Genomic DNA, 23691 nt, shown 5'->3' with positions numbered 1-23691 from the left:
TGAAGAATTATAGTTCAGAAGACCCCTCTCAAACTCAGTTTCAGAGAAGGCAATTCAACACAACAGTAAGGAGTTTACTGAAGGAATAATGACATCTAATATTTATATGGTGCTTACTAGCTTCCAAGTACTTCACAGTTACAAATTCATTAGCCCTGTGAATAAGGTATAGCCATTATCCCCATTTTTATAGAGGAGGAAACTGAGGCACAGAGAAGTTAAGTAACTTGCCCAAGGTTACACAGTTGGTAAGTGGCCGAGCTTGGATTCTCAGGTCCCATATTATGGCTCCAGTCTTATCCTCTTAACATTATGTATTTGTGGCCACTGTAAAAATTACATCAATTCCACGGCTTAAAACAGCACAAACTGTTTTACGGTTCTATAGGTTAGAAGTCCAACATGGGTCTCACTGGGCTAAAATCAAGATGTGGAAGGGCTGCATTCTTTTCTAGAGGCTCTGGGGGAGAATCTGTTTCCTTTGCCTTTTCCAGCTTCTAGAGACGGCTGCATTCCTTGGCTCATGGCCCCATCTTTCATCTTCAAAGCCAGCAACAGTCCTTCTCACATCACTTTATTTCACTCCTTGCCTCTGTCCTTACATCTCCTTCTCTGACTCTTCTGCCTTTCTCTTCCATTTTTAAGGGCCCTTGTAATTACACTGGCCCCATCTGGATAATCCAGGCTAATCTCCCTGTTTTAAAGGCAGCTGATTAGCAACCTTAATTCCCTTTTGCCACGTAGCTTAACATGATCACAGGTTCTAGGGATTAGGATGTGGACATCTTAGGGGACTGTTATTCTGCCTAGCTCAGCTATGTAAATGTGCCAATCTCTAAAGCCCCAAGGATCTAGAACAGGTAAGTTTTGATGGGGGAAAAGAAGGAAGAAAGGAAGGGATGGAGGGTTTGGGCAGTAGGATTTGGAGGCGTTAAATGAAATGACATGTAAAATACTTAGCCTGGTACCTGGCCTATGGTAAAGCACTCAGTAATTGATAGCTATTATTATTTTTATTATTAATGCTAACAGTATTAGTAGTTAGTATTACTACTCCTATAAACCAGGAGCACAGGGAGAATCCTTGGGAGAATCTCTGAAGACTTGCAGTTGGTGTATAAAGGGAAGGTTTGAGGTACAAACAGTGATTTTTGCAATGGTAACTATCTGACCCGAACTGGAATAGCATTACTTTTAAACTAAATTCTACTCAGTGTTCCAGATATGGACTGAATGTTTGTATCCCCCAAAATACACACGTTGAAATCTAATCCCCAAGGTGATGGTATTAGGAGGTGGGGCCTTTGGGAGGTGATTAGGTCATGATGCCCCAATAAAGGGGATTTGTGCCCTTCAGAGATCTAGCTCACCACCTTTCCACCAGGTGGGGATACAGTGAGAAGTCTGCAACCTGCAAGAGGGGCCCTCACTGGAACTTGATCATGCTAGCATCCTGATCTCAGATTTCCAGCCTCCTGGAAATAAATTTCAGTTGTTTATAAGCCACTCAGTCTATGGTAGTTTGTTATAGCAGCCTGGACTAAGCCAGGCTGTATTACCATTTCACATCTATTTATCAGTAACAAGTGCATATTTGTTTTCTAAACCCTCTCAGCCTAGCTATCTAAAGATACTGATTTTTCTAGTGTGTGCCTTTTACTGTATTTTCTTTTCAGCGTTTGGAGGTTTTGTGTTGTTTTCATTGATCTGAAATCTTGAGAGAGTCCTTTAGGCAAAGAGAGACTGAGATTGATTTCAGTAGGATTAATGTTCTTTTAGTGCCCCCATGACTTACAGCTGTCTCGGAGCCCTTGTTGTATGACAGACACGTATTCTGCATTAGGCTCGTCAATGTGCAGGTTGTTGGTATTGATCCATAGAGTCAGGGGAAACAGATCTTTCCTGGAAAGTTTTAAACTGAGATGAAAGTGAAACAAGCTGCATAGCCTGAGATTTGTGCTTCTTGATGATGTGGCTCCTTTTAGGTAGCACATAACTTAGTGACTCCAGTTTTAAGGCACAAAGAGGGCACCTAGTCATGTGGGAAAAGTGTACCTTTGGGTGTCTGGAGATCCAGTGGTTAGTTAGCTGTGTTCTCTTAGTATTTGTGGGACCAGCTTTGGATAGTCCCTTAGAACTCTTTTATTGCCATTTATCCATCTGTAAATAGTTCTTTAACATTTATCAACTTATTCATTTAACAAATGCTTTTGTATTATTATGTGGCAAGTATTGTACTATATAGTAGGGTAATATATATGTTACTATGTATTCATATGTATATTTATACGTATGTACTTTTTGTGTGTGTGTGTGTGTGTGTTACACGGGCCTCTCACTGTTGTGGCCTCTCCCGTTGCGGAGCACGGGCTCCAGACACGCAGGCTCAGTGGCCATGGTTCACGGGCCCAGCAGCTCCGCGGCATGTGGGATCCTCCTGGACCAGGGCACGAACCCGTGTCCCCTGCATCGGCAGGCGGACTCTCAACCACTGTGCCACCAGGGAAGCCCTGTACATATTTATTTAAAATTTTAACTCGAGCGTGTCAAATTTGACAGGAAAGAGGCTATTTGACTCATCAAAGTGGTACAAGGCAATTTAGAGCACCTTTGGGAAGAGGGAAGACTTGCCAAATTTAGGTACAATAAAATAAAGAAGGGTTAACTTAAAGGAGAAGGAAGGAGCCTGGGACCACATCTGTGGGTGGATTGTCTATGATGTAATGACACTGTGCACGATGTCACGTGGAACAGTAGTGGTCAGAGGGGGAGGAGACCACTGTGCCTGGTAGGTACCTGTGCCAGGCTCTGTGCCACGTCTTCTTCATTCATTGTGTCCTTTGACCTTTGCAGCAACACTGCAACATAATTTTATGATCCTCACTTTACAGAGGTGGAACCCAGGCTCTGAGAATTAAACGGTTTACCCAGGGCTGCATAGTAACAAGCAGACTTTGGGGTTAGAGCCCCAATCTGCCTGATTTCAAACTCCTGCTTCTTCCATGATACCATAGCTAGCATTTACCAAGTACTTACTAGACATTGGGCTACCCATGAGACTGATATATAGTATTGTGATTTCCATTTAGAGGTGGAGAAATGGAACAGAGAGAGAAAGTCAGTTATCTGACAGAAGCACAGCTGGCAGAAGCAGGAAACCCTCTTGCCTGAACAGTCAGATTCCACGAACTCAGTCTTACCTGCTCTGCTGGCGCACTCACACCCTGGCTCTCCTTTATCTTTATTAGGGTTTGGGGATGAAAGACAATAGACTCACCTCTTTTAAATCACTAGTCTTGAATCTAAGGGAAGGGCAGGCCCGCTGGTAACAATTGTAAGGCCTCGGGCAAGAGTACAAATGAACCCTATAGCCCGTGTGTCTCAATAATTAAAAGTAATAAATGATGTTAACAATTAAATACAACACCGTCTCTCCTACCTCGACAAATACACCTGCATAAAGACCTGGAAGTCCAAGTGCTCAGGCTCCTCAGAGGTCCTTTCCACTGTTGGGTGCGAGAAACAGCACCCCTACTGCCCCATGGCCTGCCCTCTTCTCTTCCCACCCATAGTTCCATCCCACACTGGGCTGCTGAGACTCATACAGGTGGATACCCCAGCCCCCGTCCAGGCGCCATCCACAACCCCTGCTTGGCTACCATCAGAAAGAGCGGTGTCTTCAAGAGGCCCACAGGGGCTTTCCTGGTGGCGCAGTGGTTGAGAGTCCGCCTGCCGATGCCGGGGACACGGGTTCATGCCCCGGTCTGGGAAGATCCCACATGCCGCTGAACAGCTGGGCCCGTGAGCCATGGCCGCTGAGCCTGCGCGTCCGGAGCCTGTGCTCCGCAACGGGAGAGGCCACAACAGTGAGAGGCCCGCGTACCACAAAAAAAAAAAAAGAGGCCCACAAAGACCTGGAAGTGGGCTTGGCACTTTGGGGGCGGGCTCCGGTGGGCACACGCCCTTGGCCTTGCCGACAGCTCACCTCGTGAGGAGCAGTCAGCTCGGGGAGGCCTACGTGTGAGCCCTGTGAGGTCCTGGGCCTGGGCAAGGTACTTCTTACTTCTAAGTGTAGCACTAAGGAGGGGATAGACGTTAAACCTGTGGCCTTCGGGAAGAGTGCTTTATTCACATGCCGGCTGACCCAGGACCATGTCTTAGAAGTGTCTTTATCCCTGGGGATACACCCTATTCTTCTCGTTTCCCACTTCTTCACAGCACCCACACCATCAGTTTTGTGTTTCCCTCTCCTGACTAATGCTGCCACCCCTGCACGATGACCGCCTTCCTCACCAGCCGCCATCACTACCAAATCCCTTTGGTCCTAGATCCTCCTTTCTGACCTCACTGCCACTGCCTTGGTTGAACTGGCCACCACCTCTTGGGGGAACAGTTATAAGTCTCCTCGCTCCCTCTGTCTCTCCCCACTCCCCAGTCTGTTCACCACACTCATGTCACAGGTCATTGGCCAGGCTCTGGTCACCAGCCCATACAGCAATTTGAACAATTCCCTTCCTCCACAATCCACAGCCCACAGATTGGCTAGCAGAGCCTGGGCCGGATTCCTCCCTTTCCTCAGCTCCTTAGCCAGGCACCCTCGGCAGGGAATTCCACGCACTGCTCCATGTGGCAGCATTGCTTCCTTGCTCAAGACCTTTCAGAGATTCCCTACGTCCTTTGAGATCAAGTTCAAACTCCTTCGCATGGCACCGAAAGCAGCTTCCCCAGCTTCTCCCCTCCCACCTAGCCTCCCGGGCTGGACAGGCTGGATGATCCTACAACATGGCAGCGGGGGTTACCCGAATGCCTCGTGACTGATGCTCCCTCTTCCTGAGGTGGGCTCTCATTCTGCTCATTGCCTGGTGAAAGCCTTTCTTCCCCCAGGAGCTAATCCAGATACCGCTGTCTTTATAAGACCTCTTATGTCTCATGCAGACGGCATTAGACTTCTGGGCCCATTAGCCTTCGTAAATGTTGTGATTATGGCACTGATTATATACAATTATTTGTTTCCATCCATGTGTGTGTGTGGCACAAAGCTCAATGCAGCAGCCAAAAGTAATTAGAAGGGAGTTCCAGCCTTTACTCGAGTTTCTCAAAGGACACAAAGAGAAGCCAAGTACACGGTCCTCAGAAACTCCTACTCATTCTCCTTCCTTCATACCATCCTGTACTCAGGTGTTGCCCTTTTTCTCCCCCGACAAACCCATTCCTCCTTCACCCCAGCCTGCACAGTTTTTCTTTCCTCTTCCTTTATTGTTCCTCTCCTCCTCACAAGCCTCACTGCTATCTCCCATCGCTTTCTTATGAGGACTGACATAGCTTCTCCACCAGGGGGAAAAAAAAAAAATCCATCCTTTTCAGGAGAGGGTAAATTAGACCATAAATTACAGGATTGTCTTTGTTGGGTTAGAGACTGTGCCAGTCAGATTATGCTACATCCTGCTGCAGTAACAAACAACCCTCAAATCTCAGTGTCTGGCTTCTTTCTTGCTCACCTAACACATTAGCTGTGGGCCACCTGAGGCTCTTCTTCACAGGTCTCCTTTCTTATGAGATCTTGCCTGAAGAAGCAACCTGTGCCTAAGGCACACATTCTCTCTCTCTCTCTTTAATTGAAGTAGCGTTGATTTACAATGTTATGTTAATTTCTGCTGTACAGCAAAGTGACTCAGTTATACATACATATACATTCTTTTTTATATTCTCTTCCATTATGGTTTTTCTCAGGATATTGAATATAGTTCCCCATACTATATAGTAGGACTTTGTTGTTTATCCATTCTACATTATATATATAATAGTTTGCATCTACTAATCCCAAAATCCCAGCCCATCCCTCCCCCCACTCCCCTCCCCCTTGGCAACCACAAGTCTGTTCTCCATGTTTGTGAGTCTGTTTCTGTTCTGTAGATAGGTTCATTTGTGTCATGTTTTAGATTCCACATATAAGTGATATCGTATGGAATTTGTCTTGCTCTTTCTGACTTAACTTCACTTGGTAGGTAAGGCATGCATTCTCATGGAAGAAAAAAAAAGTAATTGTCGAGCCACACAATGGCTCTTAAAATTTCTGCTCATATTGCATCTGCCAAACAAGTCTCACAGCCAAGCATGGTAATAGGGAGAGGAATTATACTTCTCCCCAGGGAAGGGGGCTGTAGGTCCTTGATAATGGGTAGGGATATATAATCCTCACAAAGAAAAGCAGCCAATTAGGAAAAATAATGCAATTTACCTAGGAATAACCCACGTTAGTATTTTTTTTTTTTGTCCCGTCACATTTATATAACACAGTAGTCTGTGAGCTCTTTCAGGGCTCAGATGATGTCTTATGCTGTTTTGTTTTGTTTTGTTTTAGAAACCTTTTAGTTTTTTAGGAGAGGAAGTTTCCATGAAAGTTAGCAAAGATTCAGGCAGAAGAGAGAGAAACTCTGTGGGACAGAAATCAGACATGGGATTGGAAGTTTTCAAAATTCAACTTCATAGACCATCTTTTTCTTTTTCTTTTTTTTTAAATTGAAGTACAGTTGATTTACAGTATTATATTTCATGTGTACAGAATAGTGATTCAGTATTTTGCAGATTATACTTCATTAAAAGTTATTCCAAGATCATGGCTGTAATTCCCAGTGCTATACAGTAGTACATCCTTGTTTATCTATTTTATGCATAGTATACCATGGTGGTATTTCTTTCAGGTTAACAAACAGGACAGGTAGATGTCTGCTTATGTGGTATGTGATTTCTAAGAGAAGGAGTCAGCCTCTTCCCCTGACCTGTTTCTTTCTCTACAGTCCTGTACCACTCAGGCTCCATTCAGGAAAACTGAAACTCAGCAGTTATTTTAACAGAGGTTAAGGGGGGGAATTGATTAGGTAGATATCAGAGAACTAACATGTCACCCAGGGAGCGCTGAGGCCACACAGAAAATAACTTCAGGAAGTGAAGCAGCTACTGCTCCAAGGGCCAGAGGAACAGAAGGAAGAGGGTGAGGTTCTCGGAACCTTTAGAAGCTCAGAGGAGGAGCCCTGGAGCTGAGCCCTATACCTCTGAGGAGATGTTGCCCTGGCTGGCACCTCTGGGGTATGGGACAATGTAGTGAGTCTAGTTTGGAGTATTTTTTAAAAGATGAAAACTGGAACCAATTGCCACGATGAGGTTGAAGAATCACTGCTGGGGTGACATCGACAAGGAGAACGGGCAAACAGGAAAGACCGAGTCCCCTTGCCTCCATTTTTTTCCCCTTCCAGTGCCTCCTACTGGCAGAACATATCAGAGAGCCAGATGCAAAGTAGAATTGTCGTTGGCAGGGTCCCTGCTCCAACACATAGAGAATATAGAAGAGGGAAGCTAAAAGATAACTTAGTAAGCAGTACACTCCCTAATACCTGGAATTTTACAGTACGAACTTTAATCCTTTGGCTAAAGTCATCTGCATTTAAAATAAAAAACGTCCCTGGGAAAAGTGAAATTTTTAATGTTATTTTTCCTTTATATCCCATTATGAATAAGTTTATCAGATCTTTCCTAGAGAGTTAAAAACAAGGGGAGGAAGGAAGAGCCCTAGAGGGGGTACTGTCGCTGTAGCAGGAATAGATAGAGGTTGCCACTAAGATGGAAGAGAGGGGGAAAATGGTCAAAAAAGAAAAAAAAAGACAGGGATTAAGGAAGATAAATTTTTACCAAATTCCAAATTTTGTAGATGCTTGATGTAATTTCTAGGTCTTTGCTGGTCACAACAACCAAAATAAACTGCAGGAAAGTAGACAAATCTGTCCCTTTGGTCAGCACTCGGACCTACTGAGCTCCAATAAGGGAATATAAAAACAAGATCCATGACCAAGACCAGACTAAGACAATAGCCATGGATGAGTCACTGAATGATTAATTTACACAGTGACAATTACTTAGGTAATTCAGGAGAAACCTTACTATTGACTGAATGACAGTAGGCACCCTAATTAGTAGAAAGCTAAGGCCTGGGTTATCCTAAATTGGATTTTTCTGGTCTGAGGAGTAATTAGGACATCGCTTATGTTTCCAAACTTGCGTGTACAGATTTTTAAAAAAATTATTTCCTCTTCATTCTGGCTCACTTGAGTGGCAGATAAAAGTGATCTCTAATAAATTTAAATATTGCAGTGCTTTCATGTTTCCATTCTGAATATCCAGTTCAATTCAGTCAGCGTCTGACAGGCACTGTGTAGGGCTGGACAAAGATGAATGAATCACAGTTTTTGTCCTTAAGTGTTAATGGTTGAGCTCACAGAGGCTCTGGAGTTTTGGGGTCCTGGACCCCAAATCCCAGCTCTGCAAATCACAAGCTGTATGATTCTGAGCTTCAATTTCTTTACTCATAAATTGGGAATAATAATACCCATGTAATATTGTAAAAAGTAGCAGCACAGTATTTAAGTACATATGATAAATGTTCAATAAATTTGTTATTGTTAATAATATATGTACCTGATATATAAATAGATAATTTTGATATATGTGAACTTTCTCACTAAAGATGGAGATACTGTAGGATTGGGCTGAATTGTTACTAATTCCAGGATATCACTTTTTTCTCTCTTCTTCTTCCCTCCATCTTTTGCTCCTCCTGCCACCTCCTCTTCCTCCAGAATTATCCAGATAACTGTCCATCTCCCTAGTTCGCTTGGTTCTGTGTATATCTAGCCAACATCAGAGATACTGTTTGGCCTACCATGTCTTAACAATAGGCCAAGTGGATGCATATTCTCCTGTTAGGTGACTGACATTTCAAAAATATTTGATTCAAGCAATGATTCTCCAACCTTTTTTTACAATGACACACGGGAATGGTTACTTATGCAACACACTCCTTTGTGCTTTACTGTTCCTCTAAACAGTACATTGGTTTTAAAAAATAATTAGAATGGATTTGAGGTACCTTTATAATAACATCAATTTACTCCCATATATTCCATTCCCAAATTTAGGCACTTTAACTGTTACTAGTGTCAAATTAATTATGACACACCTCACCACTAATCATGTCCTGATGTGACATGTGGATGAGACTCCCAAGTTTGTCTGTTGCTTCTTTCTTAAAACCTGTCCAAATGAACATACCAGAAATGCCACTCTTAGATATGTTCTTCTTTGAGAAACACTTGCTCATGTGCATTTCGTAGCATTATTTATAATAATAAAACATTAGAAATAGCTTAAATATACACCAGCAGGAAAGTGAACCAACAAACTGTAGTGTCCTCATACAACAGACTTCTAAGCAGCAAGAAATATGATTGGACGAGAGCTCCTTTTGTCAACATGAATGAAACTCACATGGTTGCACAAGGAAAGTAAGTTGCAAAAGAATGAGTAGAGCATGATACCATTTCTGTAAAGTTTCTAAACATACAGTCTAATGCTGTATTTTTAGGAATACAGCATTTTTGTGTATCTGAAAATATTTTATTAAAATAAAGATTTTTTAATACTTGATTTCAAAATAGCAGGTACTTATTTATCAGGGCGTGTTAGAACTTTGAGGATCAGTAATCTTTATAAAAAGTGTCAAAGAGAGAGCTAATAATATCATAAACCTGCCATTTATGAGCACAGTGTGTACATGAGTACACTGCAGGCAACACCTCCTAATCTTCAAACCTCTCTCTGAAGTGGGTATTATTGTTGACCCATTTGAAAGATCAGGATACTGGGGCTTAGAGAAGTTACTTTTTAAAATTCAAATAGTTAGTACTTGGCAGAACCAAGACTCTAACCCAGGTTTGTTTTACCTTGAACCAATAAAGTAGATGCTATTATAAGAGCTCTTGGGTTCATAAAAAAGTATTCTATCTATCCATGAGGCAGCTTCTTCCTTCTGAATTGTGAGAAAATAAGTTTCTATTGTTTAACTTACCCAATCCATTGTACTTAGTTATGGCAGCTGTAGCAAACGAATACACGTAGTTGTTATACTTCGTTTGTAATGATAGTTTGACTAGGTATAGAAATCCTTTTCCCTTAGAATTTTTAAAGTCTTGATCCTTTGATTCTAAAACTCAATATGGTCACTGAGAACGTCAAAAACATTCCAGTTCCTAATTCCCTCTATGTAACTTGTTTTCTCCTCTATGGAAGCTTTGTATGATCATTTCTTTGTCCCCCATGTTCTGAAATATCATGGTTATGTATCTTGTTGTGGCTCTGTGGTCATCTATTGTACTGGTCCCTTTCAACTTGACTACTCTTATCTTTCAGTTCACAGAAATTTTCTTGAATAATTCTTGAATTTTGTGGATGAGTTGTTCTTCTCCTTCTAGAATTCTTATTTTTCAGATATTGGACTTCCTGAGCTGAGACTCTCACATCCTTATCTTTCCTCTTCATTTGTTATCTATACTTTTTTGCCCTGGGAGATTTCTACAACTTATTTTCAAATTCTTCTATTGAGCTTTAATTTCTACTCTCATTTTGTTTTAGTTTCAAAGGACTATTTTATTCTCGTAAGGTTCTAGCTTTTTAAGATCATATTTTGAGCTTTTTTCACAATTGCATTATCTTCTTAACTCTGAACATAATGATTTTTTAAATTGAGGTATAATTGACATATAACACAGTAGTTTCAGGTGTACAGTATAATGATTATTTGTATATACTGCAAAATGATCACCACAATAAGTCTAGTTAACATCCATGACCATACATAGTCACCATTTTTTTTTCTTGTGATAACTTTTAAGATTTACCCTTAGCAACTTTCAAATATGCAATGCAGTATTATTAACTAAAGACACCATGCTGTACATTACTTCCCCATAACTTATTTATTTTATAGGTGCAAGTTTGTACCCTTTGATCCCCTTCACCAACTTTGTCCACCCCCACCCTCAGTAACCACCAGTTTGTTCATTTGTTCTCCGAATCTAGGAGCATGTTTTCTTTTTTAGATTCCACGTATAAGCAAGATCATAGGTTATTGGTCTGTTTTCCTCTGACTTACTTCACTTAGCATAATGCCCTCGGTATTCATCCATGTCATCACATGGCAAGATTTCCTTCTTTTTTATGTCTGAGTTATATATATACAACAACACACTTTCTTTATTATTCATTTATTGATGGACACAGGTTGCTTCCATATCTTGGCTATTATAAATAATACTGTAATAAATATGGGGGCACATATATCTTTTCAAGTTAGTATTTTCATTTCCTTCAGATAAATACCCAGAAGTGGAATTGCTGCATCGTATAGTATATGGTAGTTCTATTTTTAATTTTTTGAGGAACATCTGTGCTGTTTTCAATAGTGGCTGTACCAGTTTAAAATCCCACCAGCAGTGCACAAGGACTCCCTTTTTTCCACATCCTCACCAACACTTGTTTCTTGTCTTTTTGATAATAGCCATTCCGATAGGTCTGAGATGGTATCTCATTGTGGTTTTGATTTTATTTTCTCTGATGATTAGTGATGTTGAGCATCTTTTCATGTTGGCCATCTGTATGTCTTCTTTAGAAAAATGTCTATTCAGATCCTCTGCCCATTTTTTTATATCAGATTGTTTTTTTGTTTGTTTTTTGTTTTTTTTGCTATTGAGTTGTATGAATTCTTTATATATTTCAGATATTAACCCCTTATCAGGTATACGATTTACAAATATTTTCTCGCATTCCGTAGGTTGCCTTTTCATTTTGTTGGTGGCTTCCTTCTCTGTGCAGAAGCTTTTTAGTTTGATGTAGTACCGCTTGTTTAGTTTTGTTTTTGTTGCCTTTGCTTTTGGTGTCAAATCCAAATAAATCATCACCAAAAGCAATGTCAGGGAGCTTACTGCTTATATTTTCTTCTAGGAGTTTTATGGCCTCAGGTCTTACATTCAAGTCTTTAATCCATTTTGAGTTAATTTTTATGTATAGTGTAAGATAGTGGTCCAGTTTCATACTTTTGCATGTGGCTATCCAGTTTTCCCAACACCATTTATGGAAGAGGCTGTCCTTTCCCCATTGTATGTTGTTGGCTCCTTTGTCATAAATTAATTGACCATGTGTGTGGGTTTATTTCTGGGCTCTCAGTTCTGTCCCGTTGATCTTTGTGTCTGCTTTTATGCCAGTACCATATTGTTTTGATTACTGCAGCTTTGTAATATAGTTTGAAATCAAGGCATGTGATACCTTTAGCTTTGTTTTTTCTCAAGATTGCTTTGGCTATTCAGGGTCTTTTGTAATTCCATACAAATTTTAAGATTTTTTTTCTATCTCTGTGAAAAATGCCATTGGAATTTTGAGAGGGACTACATTGAATCTATATATTGCTTTGGGTAGTATGGACATTTTAACAATATTAATTTTTCCAGCCTATGAGCATGGAATATCTTTCCATTTGTGTCTTCTTCAATTTCTTTCATCAATGTCTTACAGTTTTCAGTGTACAGGTCTTTCACGTCCTTGGTTAAATATATTTCTAGGTATTTTATTCTCTTTGATGCAATTGTAAATGAGATTGTTTTTTAATTTCTCTTTCTGAGAGTTCATTATTAGTGTATAGAAATGCAACAAATTTTTGTATATTGATTTTGTATCCTATAACTTTACTGCATTTGTTCTGACAGTTTTTTAGTGGAGAATTTAAGGTTTTCTATAAATAATATCATGTCATCTGCAAATAGTGACAGTTTTACTTCTTCCTTTCCAATTTGAATGCCTTTTATTTCTTTTTCTTGCCTAATTGCTCTGCCTAGGACTTCTAATACTATGGAGTTTGGCGGGGGAAAGAGGGGGTTGTCTTTTTTCCTCCCATTTTTATTGAGATGTAATTGACATACAGCACTGTATAAGGTTAAGGTGTACAGCATAATGATTTGACTGACATACATCATGAAATGATTATCACAATATGTTTAGTGAACATCCAATAGTATGTGACTAAAAGTTACAACAGTTGGCCTCTTGTCTTGTTCCTGATATTAGAAGAAAAGCTTTCAGCTTTTCATCATTGAGTGTGATGTCAGTTGTGGGCTTGTCATATATGGCCTATTCATAATTATTTTTTAAATATTTCATCACTCTACATAGCCTAATTTCCTCTAATGTATTTCTTTCTGATTGTTTTTGTCTCTTTGCATTTTTCTCTATCTTTTGTGTTAATAGATTTCTTCAGATATGTAGTAATCTTTGGCTGGCTGTCCATATTTAAGAATAGGAAATGCAAAACTTGAGAAGAAGTTTAGAGTATAAGGTAGGGCCTGTCAACTGTGGGCTTTGTGGCTGGGTAGTTTTATTTTGGAGTCTCCGATGTCACTTTAGATTTTTCATCTTAGGCTGGTCGAATTCCCCAGAGAGGTCTCTGCCAGTCTTCTGCCTGAAAAGTCAAGGCCTGGCTGCCAGTGTTATAGAGCCTAAATGAATGAAGATAGCTGGGAGTCTCAGCATCCAGGATGCAAATATTCACTTGATCCTCCGGAGTTCACTATGGTACCCCTACTCCTAACCATGCCTGATGTCTCAGTTCAGAGACTATATTACCCTATCAAAAAAAACAAAAAACAAAAAACAAAAAATACCTCCAGTACTCTGTTAGGGTACAAGTGAGGATCTAGGGATCTGACTTCTTCCTAAGCAGCTTTCAGCCAGTACTTATTTTAGCATCCCCTTCAGCCCACTTCTAGAGGTCACTGGTGCCCCAGTTCTACGATTTTATGAGATTTTGTAGCATAAATATAATTTGTCTTGGTTCTCCCCGGAGCTGATTTAGTATTCAGCTTTTTCTGGTCTCCTAACTGTTACCACTTATCGGTCTACTTTTCTCATTCTAACATTTTCTTGCTATTTTCTTCTGCTATCCCCATCCCTTGAGTGTTACACCTTTATTTAAACACAAACACACACACATTGCTATTATTTTCATGGGGTTTTGAGAGAGAGAGAAATTGAATACAGGTGTTTAATTTTCCATCCTTACCTGAAAGTCTCAAGAGCACGTATTTCTTAATTTGTATTTAACATTCAAATAGAAAAGGTGAGATTGTGAAGTACAATTAAAAATGACCATTGGAATAAAAATGTCTCACATTGCTTTTTATTCCAGTAGCTTATCGCCTAAAAAGAGGCCTGAAAATTTTTACCAGTCAGGACTCTGAATATTATATATTTAGTTCGATAATCATCTCATCCTTTTCCTCATAACAAGTATACTTAAGAAGTTAGGGGAATTCCCTGGCGGTCCAGTAGTTAGGACTCCGTGATCTCACTGCCAAGGGCCCAGGTTCAATCCCTGGTGGGGGAACTAAAATTCCACAAGCTGCGCAGTGCAGCCAAATAAAAAGGTTATTGCACTGCAGTTGCCTAAAGCCCCCAAAACTATCAAAATAGGTCTTGTCACATAAAAAATTAATTGGTTGCTTTGTTCCTACTTAGATTTTCACTAATTTGAGGACACAATTTAAGTGACAATTAACTGTATCACCTTTGCTTCTCTTTGTTAAAAAAAAAAGGGAGGTCTCTATTTAAAAGTCTAATTAAGAAAGTTTCCTGAAATATTTATCTTTAAGGTATTAACCTTCACTTTTCTTTTTGTATTATGAAATAGTACAATTTCAACCATCACGAAAGACTGGTCTGTTGGTCATCTACTGCTATGTAACAGTAAAACTTACTGGCTTAAAACAGCACATGTTTTATTTGCTCATGATTCTTTTGTTTGAGCAGTTTGTGCTGGAATCAGCTGGTCAGTTCTTCCACTGGTTTCAGTTGGGGTCAACACATGGTTGCAATCATCTCTTTGCTCAGCCAGGCTGGACAGTCTGAAATTCTCTCCCTTACATGTCTGGTGGGTGGTGCCAGCTTGTGGCTGGGTTTCTCTCTACGTGGTCATTTATCTTCAGAGAGGCTAGCTCAGGCTTCTGTATGTTGGCAGTCTTGGGGCAGTGTTCCAAGTGGACAGGAGTGGGTGCTCAGAGCTTGGGCCTCAGCTCAGAACTCAACAAAAATCACTTCTTCCACATTCTGTTGATGAAAGCCAGTCACAAGACATACTCAGATTCAAGTGGTGAGGAGATTGACTCTATCTCTTGATGGAAGAAGCAAGAAATTCACATCACAACGGGATGTGTATATAGGAATGGGAGGAAGTGTGACCATTTTTTGCATTCCACCACAGTCTTCCCTCTGGCATGTATTTTATTCACATTTCTCCCACAGAGAAAATATGCTCATTCCCATTTCAGGATCCCCAGAGTTCTCATCCCAATATGACATTAGGCTCAAAGTCCAGGATCTTTCGTTCCAACATCAGGTTTAATTGGGGATGAGAATCCTTGGAAGCAGCTCTTCAGGTATAGTTCTTGGACCAGAGACCTGTTAATATAAAAGTCAAACTAACTGCCCCTTAACTTTGCAACAGACGGTGAGGAGAGATGGGCCAAGATAATTACAATAGATGCTTCTGTTCAAAATGGAGAGCAACAGAAGCAGAGCAGTTCTGAAATCCAGTGGGGCACATACTCCAAGCCCCTGTGCTCTAGGGCCAAGAAACATGCCTTCATTAATAATCTGTTTCTGTTTCTTTCTTTGCCATATGCCTTAGATTTTTAAATTTATAGAAGTCAATAAGGTGGCTATGAATCTAAAATACTTACACAGCACCATCTATAGGTAGTTAAATGCTTCTTGAGAAAGTTTCCACTTGAAGTTTTAAACCATGGAGATTTTCATATCTTGGAGGATACTTGTTTATTTTATCAATTTCAGAAATTTCATAAGGTAGGTATTAAGCCAAATTTTTAAAAACCTCTTCATTGCCTTTATTTCCCCCAAAGTAGTAACACATACGAAGAAAGCATAACTATAAAATAAAACTGATTTTCAGAATCTTTAAGTTAGAGAAAAATGTAAAATTTATCTGTGATATAATCTGATGATTTCTGCAACATTCAGTGGGTCTCTAGGTATGGGAAAACACATGGTCTGATTATTTACCCGGGCCCTAGAATAAGGAACAAGGCAGTCCAAGCCCTGCCTGCATTCTGCAGGAGAAGGGGGCAGACAGTGAACATGTAGATACATCTCTCCCCACCCCTGCCCCAATAAAAAATACAAAGTAAAACTTAAGAAGAAAATAAAACAAGGTAATAGAACAGAGAGGGAGTAACTTGTGAAGCAGGAGAGTGACAGTCCTAGCTAGGATGGTAAGGAGGTGACATTTAAGTTGAGACCAAAAAGTGATGCAAAAATCTAGGAACAGCATGGGCAAAAACCCTAGGCAATAACAAACTGGATTTTTTCCAAGGACAGAAAAAAGGGCAATGTTGCCGGTTTACAGTGACCGAGGGGGAGAAGAAAGGAGATGAAGTCATTGGTGTAAGCAAGAACCAGACTATGTATGAGCATTTAGACCATGGAAAGGTGTTTGGGCTTTATTCAAAAATCAGTGGGATGTCATTGAAGAGCTTTAAGCAGAAGAGGGATAAGATTTTATTTATGTCTTAAAAGATCATTGCCTCATAGATTCATAGAGAATGAACTAAAGGGAGAAAGAGTGAAATTAGAATAGTCAGGCGGCTACTGCAGTAGTCCTGGAAAGAGCTTTGAAGCAAGAAGTGTGAGAAAGAATCAGATTCAGGGTAACATTTGGGAAGAGGAGCCCAAAGAACTTGATTGGATATCAGATATGAGAGCCAGAGGATCAAAGATAATTTCAAGTTTGTGACTTGAGAAATTGGGTGCATAGTAGTGCCATTTTTTAAGATGGAAAAGACCAGGGAGAAAGGAGGTTTTTCTTTTACAAAGGTGCAGATCAAAAGTTCTGTCTGGGACATGTTGGGTTTGAGTTGTCTCTTAGACTACAAATGTGATCTCAAATAGATGATTGGATGCTATATCCAACTGCCTACCAACTAGGTTTAGTGATCTATTTCAATAATTTATTGTCTCACTTTGTGACTGTCTAACCCTGTCCTTGGGCAGTTAAGGCATTATGACTGTCATTTTCCTGACAGATTACTGTGTCTCAGAGAGGCTCAGTGACCTCCCCAAAACCACACAGCTAAAGGAGAAGAGCAGGACTTGAATTCAGGTCTTCAGGCAACCTGTACATGGACCTGGAGGGCACGCTCACCCCTCGCCCAGTTTCCTGCTCCAGTTACTGTAGTCAAAGGGGGATTCAAGATAAGGACCCCATCATTAGGCTCTGCCTGCATACTCAAAGTGTCATCCACAGTTTAGGCAATTGTTTATCTGCACTGTATCAGTTAGCTCCCAGCCACATGTGGTTGTTTAAATTTTAATCCGTTTAAATTAAAGTAAAAATTCACTTTCTCAGTTACACTAGCCACAGTTCAGGTGCTTAATAGATACCTATGACCAGTGGCTACCATATTGGATAGCACAGATATAGAACATTTTCATTATCTTACAAATGTTTATCCAACGGTACTGGACTCTAGCTAATTCAAACTAAAGTAATTGTGAAGACAGTGTAGTCTTATCCTCATAGCTGTGGCCTAAGAGGAAAGTTTAGGAAAAAGAAATGAGTTGTTATCTGCTTTAAAAGTGGCATGCTGGGCTTCCCTGGTGGCGCAGTGGTTGAGAGTCCGCCTGCCGATGCAGGGGACACGGGTTCGTGCCCCTATCCCGGAAGATCCCACATGCCGCGCAGCGGCTGGGCCCGCGAGCCATGGCCGCGGAGCCTGTGTGTCCGGAGCCTGTGCTCCGCAACGGGAGAGGCCACAGCAGTGAGAGGCCCGCGTACAGCAAAAAAAAAAAAAAAAAAAAAAAAAAAAAAAAGTGGCATGCTTCATAAGCTGATTTTATACCCGGCTCTAAAAAGCACCTTTCCCCAGTTCACACCCTTGAATGTTGGCGTGTTTCTCATTTTATCGAATAGGAATATGTAAGAAAGGAGCTGGGTTCTTCCCACTTTTGCAGTCCCCTAATTAAAATACATGCATACATAACATCCACGTCCCTTCCCACCCTCCACCCACCTCCATGTATAACACCCTCAACACACAGTGCTTTGCACAGAGCAAACAGAATGCTTGACTGCTAAACAGCCAGCATATTGTGATACTCTACAACACTGCCGTGGACAGCTGGCCCCAGGAGAACATATCAGTAAAGAGCAAATAACCACAGCCCCAGGAGGTCTGGAGTTAAACCTCAGTTTCACAGCGTTTTCCTTTTCTATTTCATCCCTCCTTGAGTAAAGGAGGTCGGAGCCTTCCCAAGTAAAAACCAAGAGCTGTTCTCCTCCAGGGAAGGCAGGAGGGTAGAGGTCCTGGAGGGGGTCAGCGGGAGCTTCAGGCTCAGGTCTGCCCATTACTTAGTGAGCAGGGCCTTCCTCATAGGGCAAGATGGAAGCATTCAGAAAGCCCCCTTCACACACATGCACACAGGCAGACCTTCCAGCAGTTCCTTTTACAAAAGAATGGGAAGATTTGGAGCAAGGCATTTGTTTTTTTTTTTTTTTAATTATTTAATTATTTATTTATTTTTGGCTGTGTTGGGTCTTTGTTGCTGCTCACAGGCTTTCTCTAGTTGCGGTGAGTGCGGGGCTACTGTTTGTTGTGGTGCGCAGGCTTCTCATTGCGGTGGCTTCTCTTGTTGCGGAGCACAGGCTCTAGGTGCGCGAGCTTCAGTAGTTGTGGCATGAGGGCTCAGTAGTTGTGGCTCGCGGGCTCTAGAGCTCAGGCTCCGTAGCTGTGGTGCACGGGCTTAGTTGCTCCGCGGCATGTGGGATCTTCCCGGACCAGGGCTCGAACCCGTGTCCCCTGCATTGGCAGGCGGATTCTCAACCACTGCGCCACCAGGGAAGCCCAGCATTTGGTTTTTTAACCCTTTCTCAACACCTGCTGGTTGTATGACTTTGGGCACATTACAGAATTCCTCCAAGGGGTAGGATAAGGAGGTAGGTGCTTACAGCCTTAATCATATAGTTGATCCTCCACCAATTCAGCAGTTTATTCCCCTCCTCACCACTGAGGGTGAAAGTAAGAACAACCTAGAAGAGAAATTGCATTTTCCCTTTAGATTTTCTTTTTTCTAGTATTTCAGGGGTTTTTTATAGGTAGTGCTTATGATAAAAATGTCTTAAGTGTGTTCAGTGAAGTTTCCTTCCTACCTTCCCAGTCACCTAGTCCTTCCCATAGGCAAACAGTCTTTCCAGATGTTTATATATCCTTCCATAGTCATTCTATGCATGCACCGGCAAACATATATGTCAACACATATATCTATGTACTCCTTTACATGTGTATGTTTTCCTCTAGGACACAAATAGCTGTATGACTGTTTTGAACCTTATTTTTGCCCTGTAGTATCTTGGAGATTTTTTATATCTACACTGAGCATCCTTAATCTCTTTACAGCTGCAGTGTTCCATTGTAGAGTTGTACCATTATTTGTTTATCCACTCCTCTGCTGATGAATTATTTAGGTCACTTCCAGAGGTTTGCTATTATAACCCATGCCACAATGAACATTCTTGTACATCTGTCACTTTGCACATGGGTGAGCATACTTGTAGAATAAATTTCCAGAGAGGAATTGCTAGATCAGAGGAGATGTGATGAGGCTATATGAATAATTTTGATAGACCTGGTCAAGATGCCTTCATACAATTTGTACTTGTTTGCTGCCCAGCAGCAATGTGTGAAAGCAGAGCTGAGTTTCTAAGCCTGGGTGGAACCCTCATACCTCAGAGACTGAGCACCAAGTCTTACATTTCCCAAAACAGCTCCACTTACATGGTGTTTGTGTGTGATTTCATTTGAAGAGGGTTGTTTTGTAAGTGGCTAAGAAAAGCCTGAGAACCGTGATGTGGGAAGTCATCACTGTTCTTTCTCTTAGCCCTCCAGTTTGAAGGAGTGACAGAGAAAATGAGATTGCTCCCCACCCTACAAGAAGATCCTTAGACAAGTAACGTGGAGAGAATAGTTCATATGGTAGCTGGAAAGATGGAGTGGGTAGAAAGATTTCCAGGAAGCAGAAATAGAGGCCAAGGTATAATGAGATGAGAGTTAGTCTCATAGGTCCCCACGTTAGCTGGGGTTCTCCAAAAGATCTCATTTGTTCTCATTTGAGCCAACTTTAAGGGCTTATCATATGCCAAACCCTGTACCAGTACTGGAAACAGCGATGCACGTGGTCGGTCCCTGCTCTGAAGAAGCTCTTACAGAGAAGACAGTCATGTAGGCAAACAAGTTCTATATAATGTTATAGAAACAACAGCAATGGTGACAGCTAACTCTGAGAGCTGATGAAATGCCAGACTCAGGCTCAGCGGTGCTCCTCATCTCAGCTAATTCTGCAGAAACCCTATGAAAATGATGACAGTGCTATCCCATTTCACAGATGAGGAAACCAAGACCCAGGGAAGTTGAGGGACAGTCCCAACACCACACAGTAAGTGGCAAAGCTGGGGTTCAGGCTGAGGTCTGTCTCACTTCAAAGTCTTAAGGGAAAGTGGGCGTGATGCTGAAGCTAAAATTTCATCTCTCTCTTTCATGAAATGGTTTTCTGCTCCCTTCTCTTTTCGTAGCACCACATTGCTCTTCAGGGTGCGCATGGGGGATTCAGGGAAGGCCCCTGGAGGGAGATGTGACCTGAGCTGAGGCTCTAAGGATAAGTAGAAACAAGGAGAGCATTCCCAGCAGAGCAACTCTTGGGCTGATCCCCAGGAGAGCCAACGTCCAGGAGTCAGAAGTTTCTGCCCCAGGGAGGCAAGTGAGTGGCATGGATAAGATGACAGCCTCCAGAGCCAGACTTCCTGAGTTCAGATCCTGGCTCTGACCCTTACTGAGTGACTTGGGTGCATCACTTAACCTCTCTGGTTCTTCACCTGTAACATGGGGCTATACAGTACTGACCTCCCGGCTTTTTATAAGCGTGGAATGAGTTACCATATCTGGAGCTTAGAATAGTGCCTGGCAGCACATGCTCTATATATTTGTTCCCATTGTAGAATCTCCAGGATCCAGGTACAACCTAGATGTAAAGAAGAGGAAAACAAAATTGTGAAGCTCACCTGTGGTGCTTATTATAGAGAACTGTTACATGAGCTCCCAAAATGTAATGGGGTGCTATCAAAAACAGAAGGAAGCGGAAAACCATTTAATGGAGGAGAGACATGCGCTTTTAGCCCAGAATTGTCTTGTCAAGCATGGTCATGCTTATCAGCTTTCAGTTATCTGAAATTGTGAGTCAAAAATGGGCTTCTTTATTTGTTATCTACTTCTTTATGACATCTTTATTGGTATTAAAGTGTAGTGGTCTGTCTCAAATAAGGTGAAAAAGCAGAGGAGGATAAAATAAAAGGAACCACATTTGATGTAACTCTTAGTTTTCCCCTCTTCCTCTTTGATGTCATAAAATGTTTTCAGAAAACCCTAGAGAAGACATAAGATAAATGCTGCAGCTTTCTCATTTACCCACATAGCATTTGTCTCTCCTCCACCAAGTCAAATTACTTTTTTCCGAGAACAATATTCTATAACAGAATACAAGAGAAGTAGAAATGAGAGGAAAGTCCTTCTCCAAGAAATCGGTCCATGTGATTTACATTTTGTCTTCATATTCTCTGGCCTTTTTCTCCTTCACCCCAAACTCACATTCCCAGTTCTATTCCCAAGCCAAACCCCATGCTTGGACCACCCTTTCTCCAGGCCAGTTTTATCTCCGAATGATTTGAGCAACACCGAAGAATTCATCTTCTTGGGAAAAGAAATTTTAATAGAGAGAGAGGAGAGAGTACTGAACTCTTTGGGTGGCAGAAGTGCAGCTGGAGGGGTGGCAAGACTTGCTGAGGAAGGTGACTTCTGAGCTGGATTTTGAGGGCGATGGCTGCTACCATTGATAAGCCTTGCATGGTGTCCAATTCATGCCAAGTACCAAATAAAAGTTTGCTGAGTTAATAAACTTTATAATTTATGAAGCAATTATACTTTCCCAGTATCTCTAATATTCTACCATTTAACACGTTCTTGGTGGGGGAAGACCTGGCCACTTCGTGCTGCATTGTACAGTCCTGGAAGCTCTATCTGTTACCTGGAAAACCTCTCAGTAGGGTAGGAACACCTACTGGGAACTCAGTGTTGGGGGGGCGTGTGTGTGTGTGTGTGTATGAGTCCTGTGAGAAACTGCAGAGGCGGGGTGGGCCCTTGGCTGAGAGAGCAGCAATCTTAAGTACATGCTCTAGAAGAGAGGGGGGCCCCTTCCAGGAGAGGAGGAACATGGGAAAGGAGCGGAGAGAGGCAATTTCTAGAGACACGCCTCTGACCTCACCCCTGAGCCAGGCCAGAGCTCATTACCTAACTCTTGTGTCTATCACCCAAACCAGTTTCAGATATTAAAATTCCTGAAAATGACATGGGAGGGGATGAGGTAGACGACAAAAGGAGATAAAAACAAAATGAATTTTTAGTTAAATTTATCTAATGACCTTACTGAGAAAAAAAAAAAAACAAGATATGAGGCTTAGCCTTGGTATTAGTTGAAAGTGACTTAATTTCATTTAGCTCCAGCTCTTTCCTGACATAATGATGTGAACGTTCTCAGGAGGCTGAGAACCAAACTGCTGAGATTTGTGAGCCTCTTGCCTCTGGTGTGACCTCTGGGTTCTCTCATGCTGTTCCAGACATACGCTCTCTGTGACAGATGGAAGACACCTCTATCTAAGTCACACCAAATTATATCAAAGATTAGATCCCTTGCCTCCAATTAATCCTCAACTTGTGCTTTCAATATGTGTGTGCAGCTTCATCATACACAACAAAGACACTTTCTTCAACAATGCCACGAGAAGTAGAATTGTACATCATATTTTACAAAGAATAAAGTATGAAGAAGGAAAAAACAAAATTGGTAAGTAGTATATTAGTATAACAAGCTACATTTGATTTGGGGGATTACAGACTCTATCGTTTGGTTTTATTAAGTTGATATCAATTCTAGAAATGCTCATCATTCATAAAGCCTCTAACTGCATACTCCCCTGATGGATAACTCAGAAGTGTAAAATCTTAATAGAATCCTTAGATCGCTTTTTAAAAAATAACATGGCATCTCATTTATCTAAGATCATGGAGAAGTTCTCTCAATTCAACAAATATATAAGGAGTGCCCATTATGTGCCAGGTGCGGGGTGAGGTGTTGGGGAGATGAGCACCATTCTCTCCTGGAGCATATGTTCAAGGAGCTAAAAATGGACAATAAATAAGTAAACACAACACATAACATGAAGAAATCGAAATGGATGATGTTTCAGAGATAGACGGCTAAGGGGTGGGGGTGAGTTCAAGCTGAGATGGATGGAGTGGTCAGGGAAAGCTTTTCTGAGATGCTGAATTTGCACTGAAACCTGAATGACAAGAGGAAGCCAGTGTGGGAAGTTGGAAGAGCAGGTGTTCCAGGCACAGGGAGCAGCAAAGGACAGAGAAGAGCCGTCACACACAAGTACATCCTCCAAATAATCACCACCCCCAGTAAATAACCTCCACACATTACATTTGGGGCATTTGTACGAGAGTCTTTCCATAATATATTACCAAATATCCTTCCTTATTAAACAGATTACTATATATCAGGAGGATTTAGGTGGCTTTGTTTTTGGGTATCTCTGTCCCAGTGAGATTTTTATCAATACTTTGAAGAATGACCTATATCAGTCAGGGTCTAATCAGGACACAAGAGCCACACAGAATTTGAACAGGGAAAGTTCAT

General features: G+C 41.3%; 1 protein-coding gene across 1 annotated transcript in view; it reads left to right on the top strand.

The window, feature by feature from the left end:
• ANO4 (anoctamin 4) overlaps positions 1–23691 on the top strand; it is a 422274-nt gene that overhangs the window by 285421 nt on the left and 113162 nt on the right. The window contains exon 9 of the mRNA XM_081248924.1: positions 22727–22833. Coding sequence (XP_081105050.1) covers positions 22727–22833 — 107 coding nt within the window. The remainder of the gene's footprint in view (positions 1–22726; positions 22834–23691) is intronic.

This window comes from Mesoplodon bidens (genome assembly GCF_964165515.1).
Source record: "Mesoplodon bidens genome assembly, chromosome: 11".
Taxonomy (NCBI): domain Eukaryota; kingdom Metazoa; phylum Chordata; class Mammalia; order Artiodactyla; family Ziphiidae; genus Mesoplodon; species Mesoplodon bidens.
Note: the sequence above shows the minus strand (reverse complement) of the source record. Positions and strands in the feature narration are given on the sequence as shown.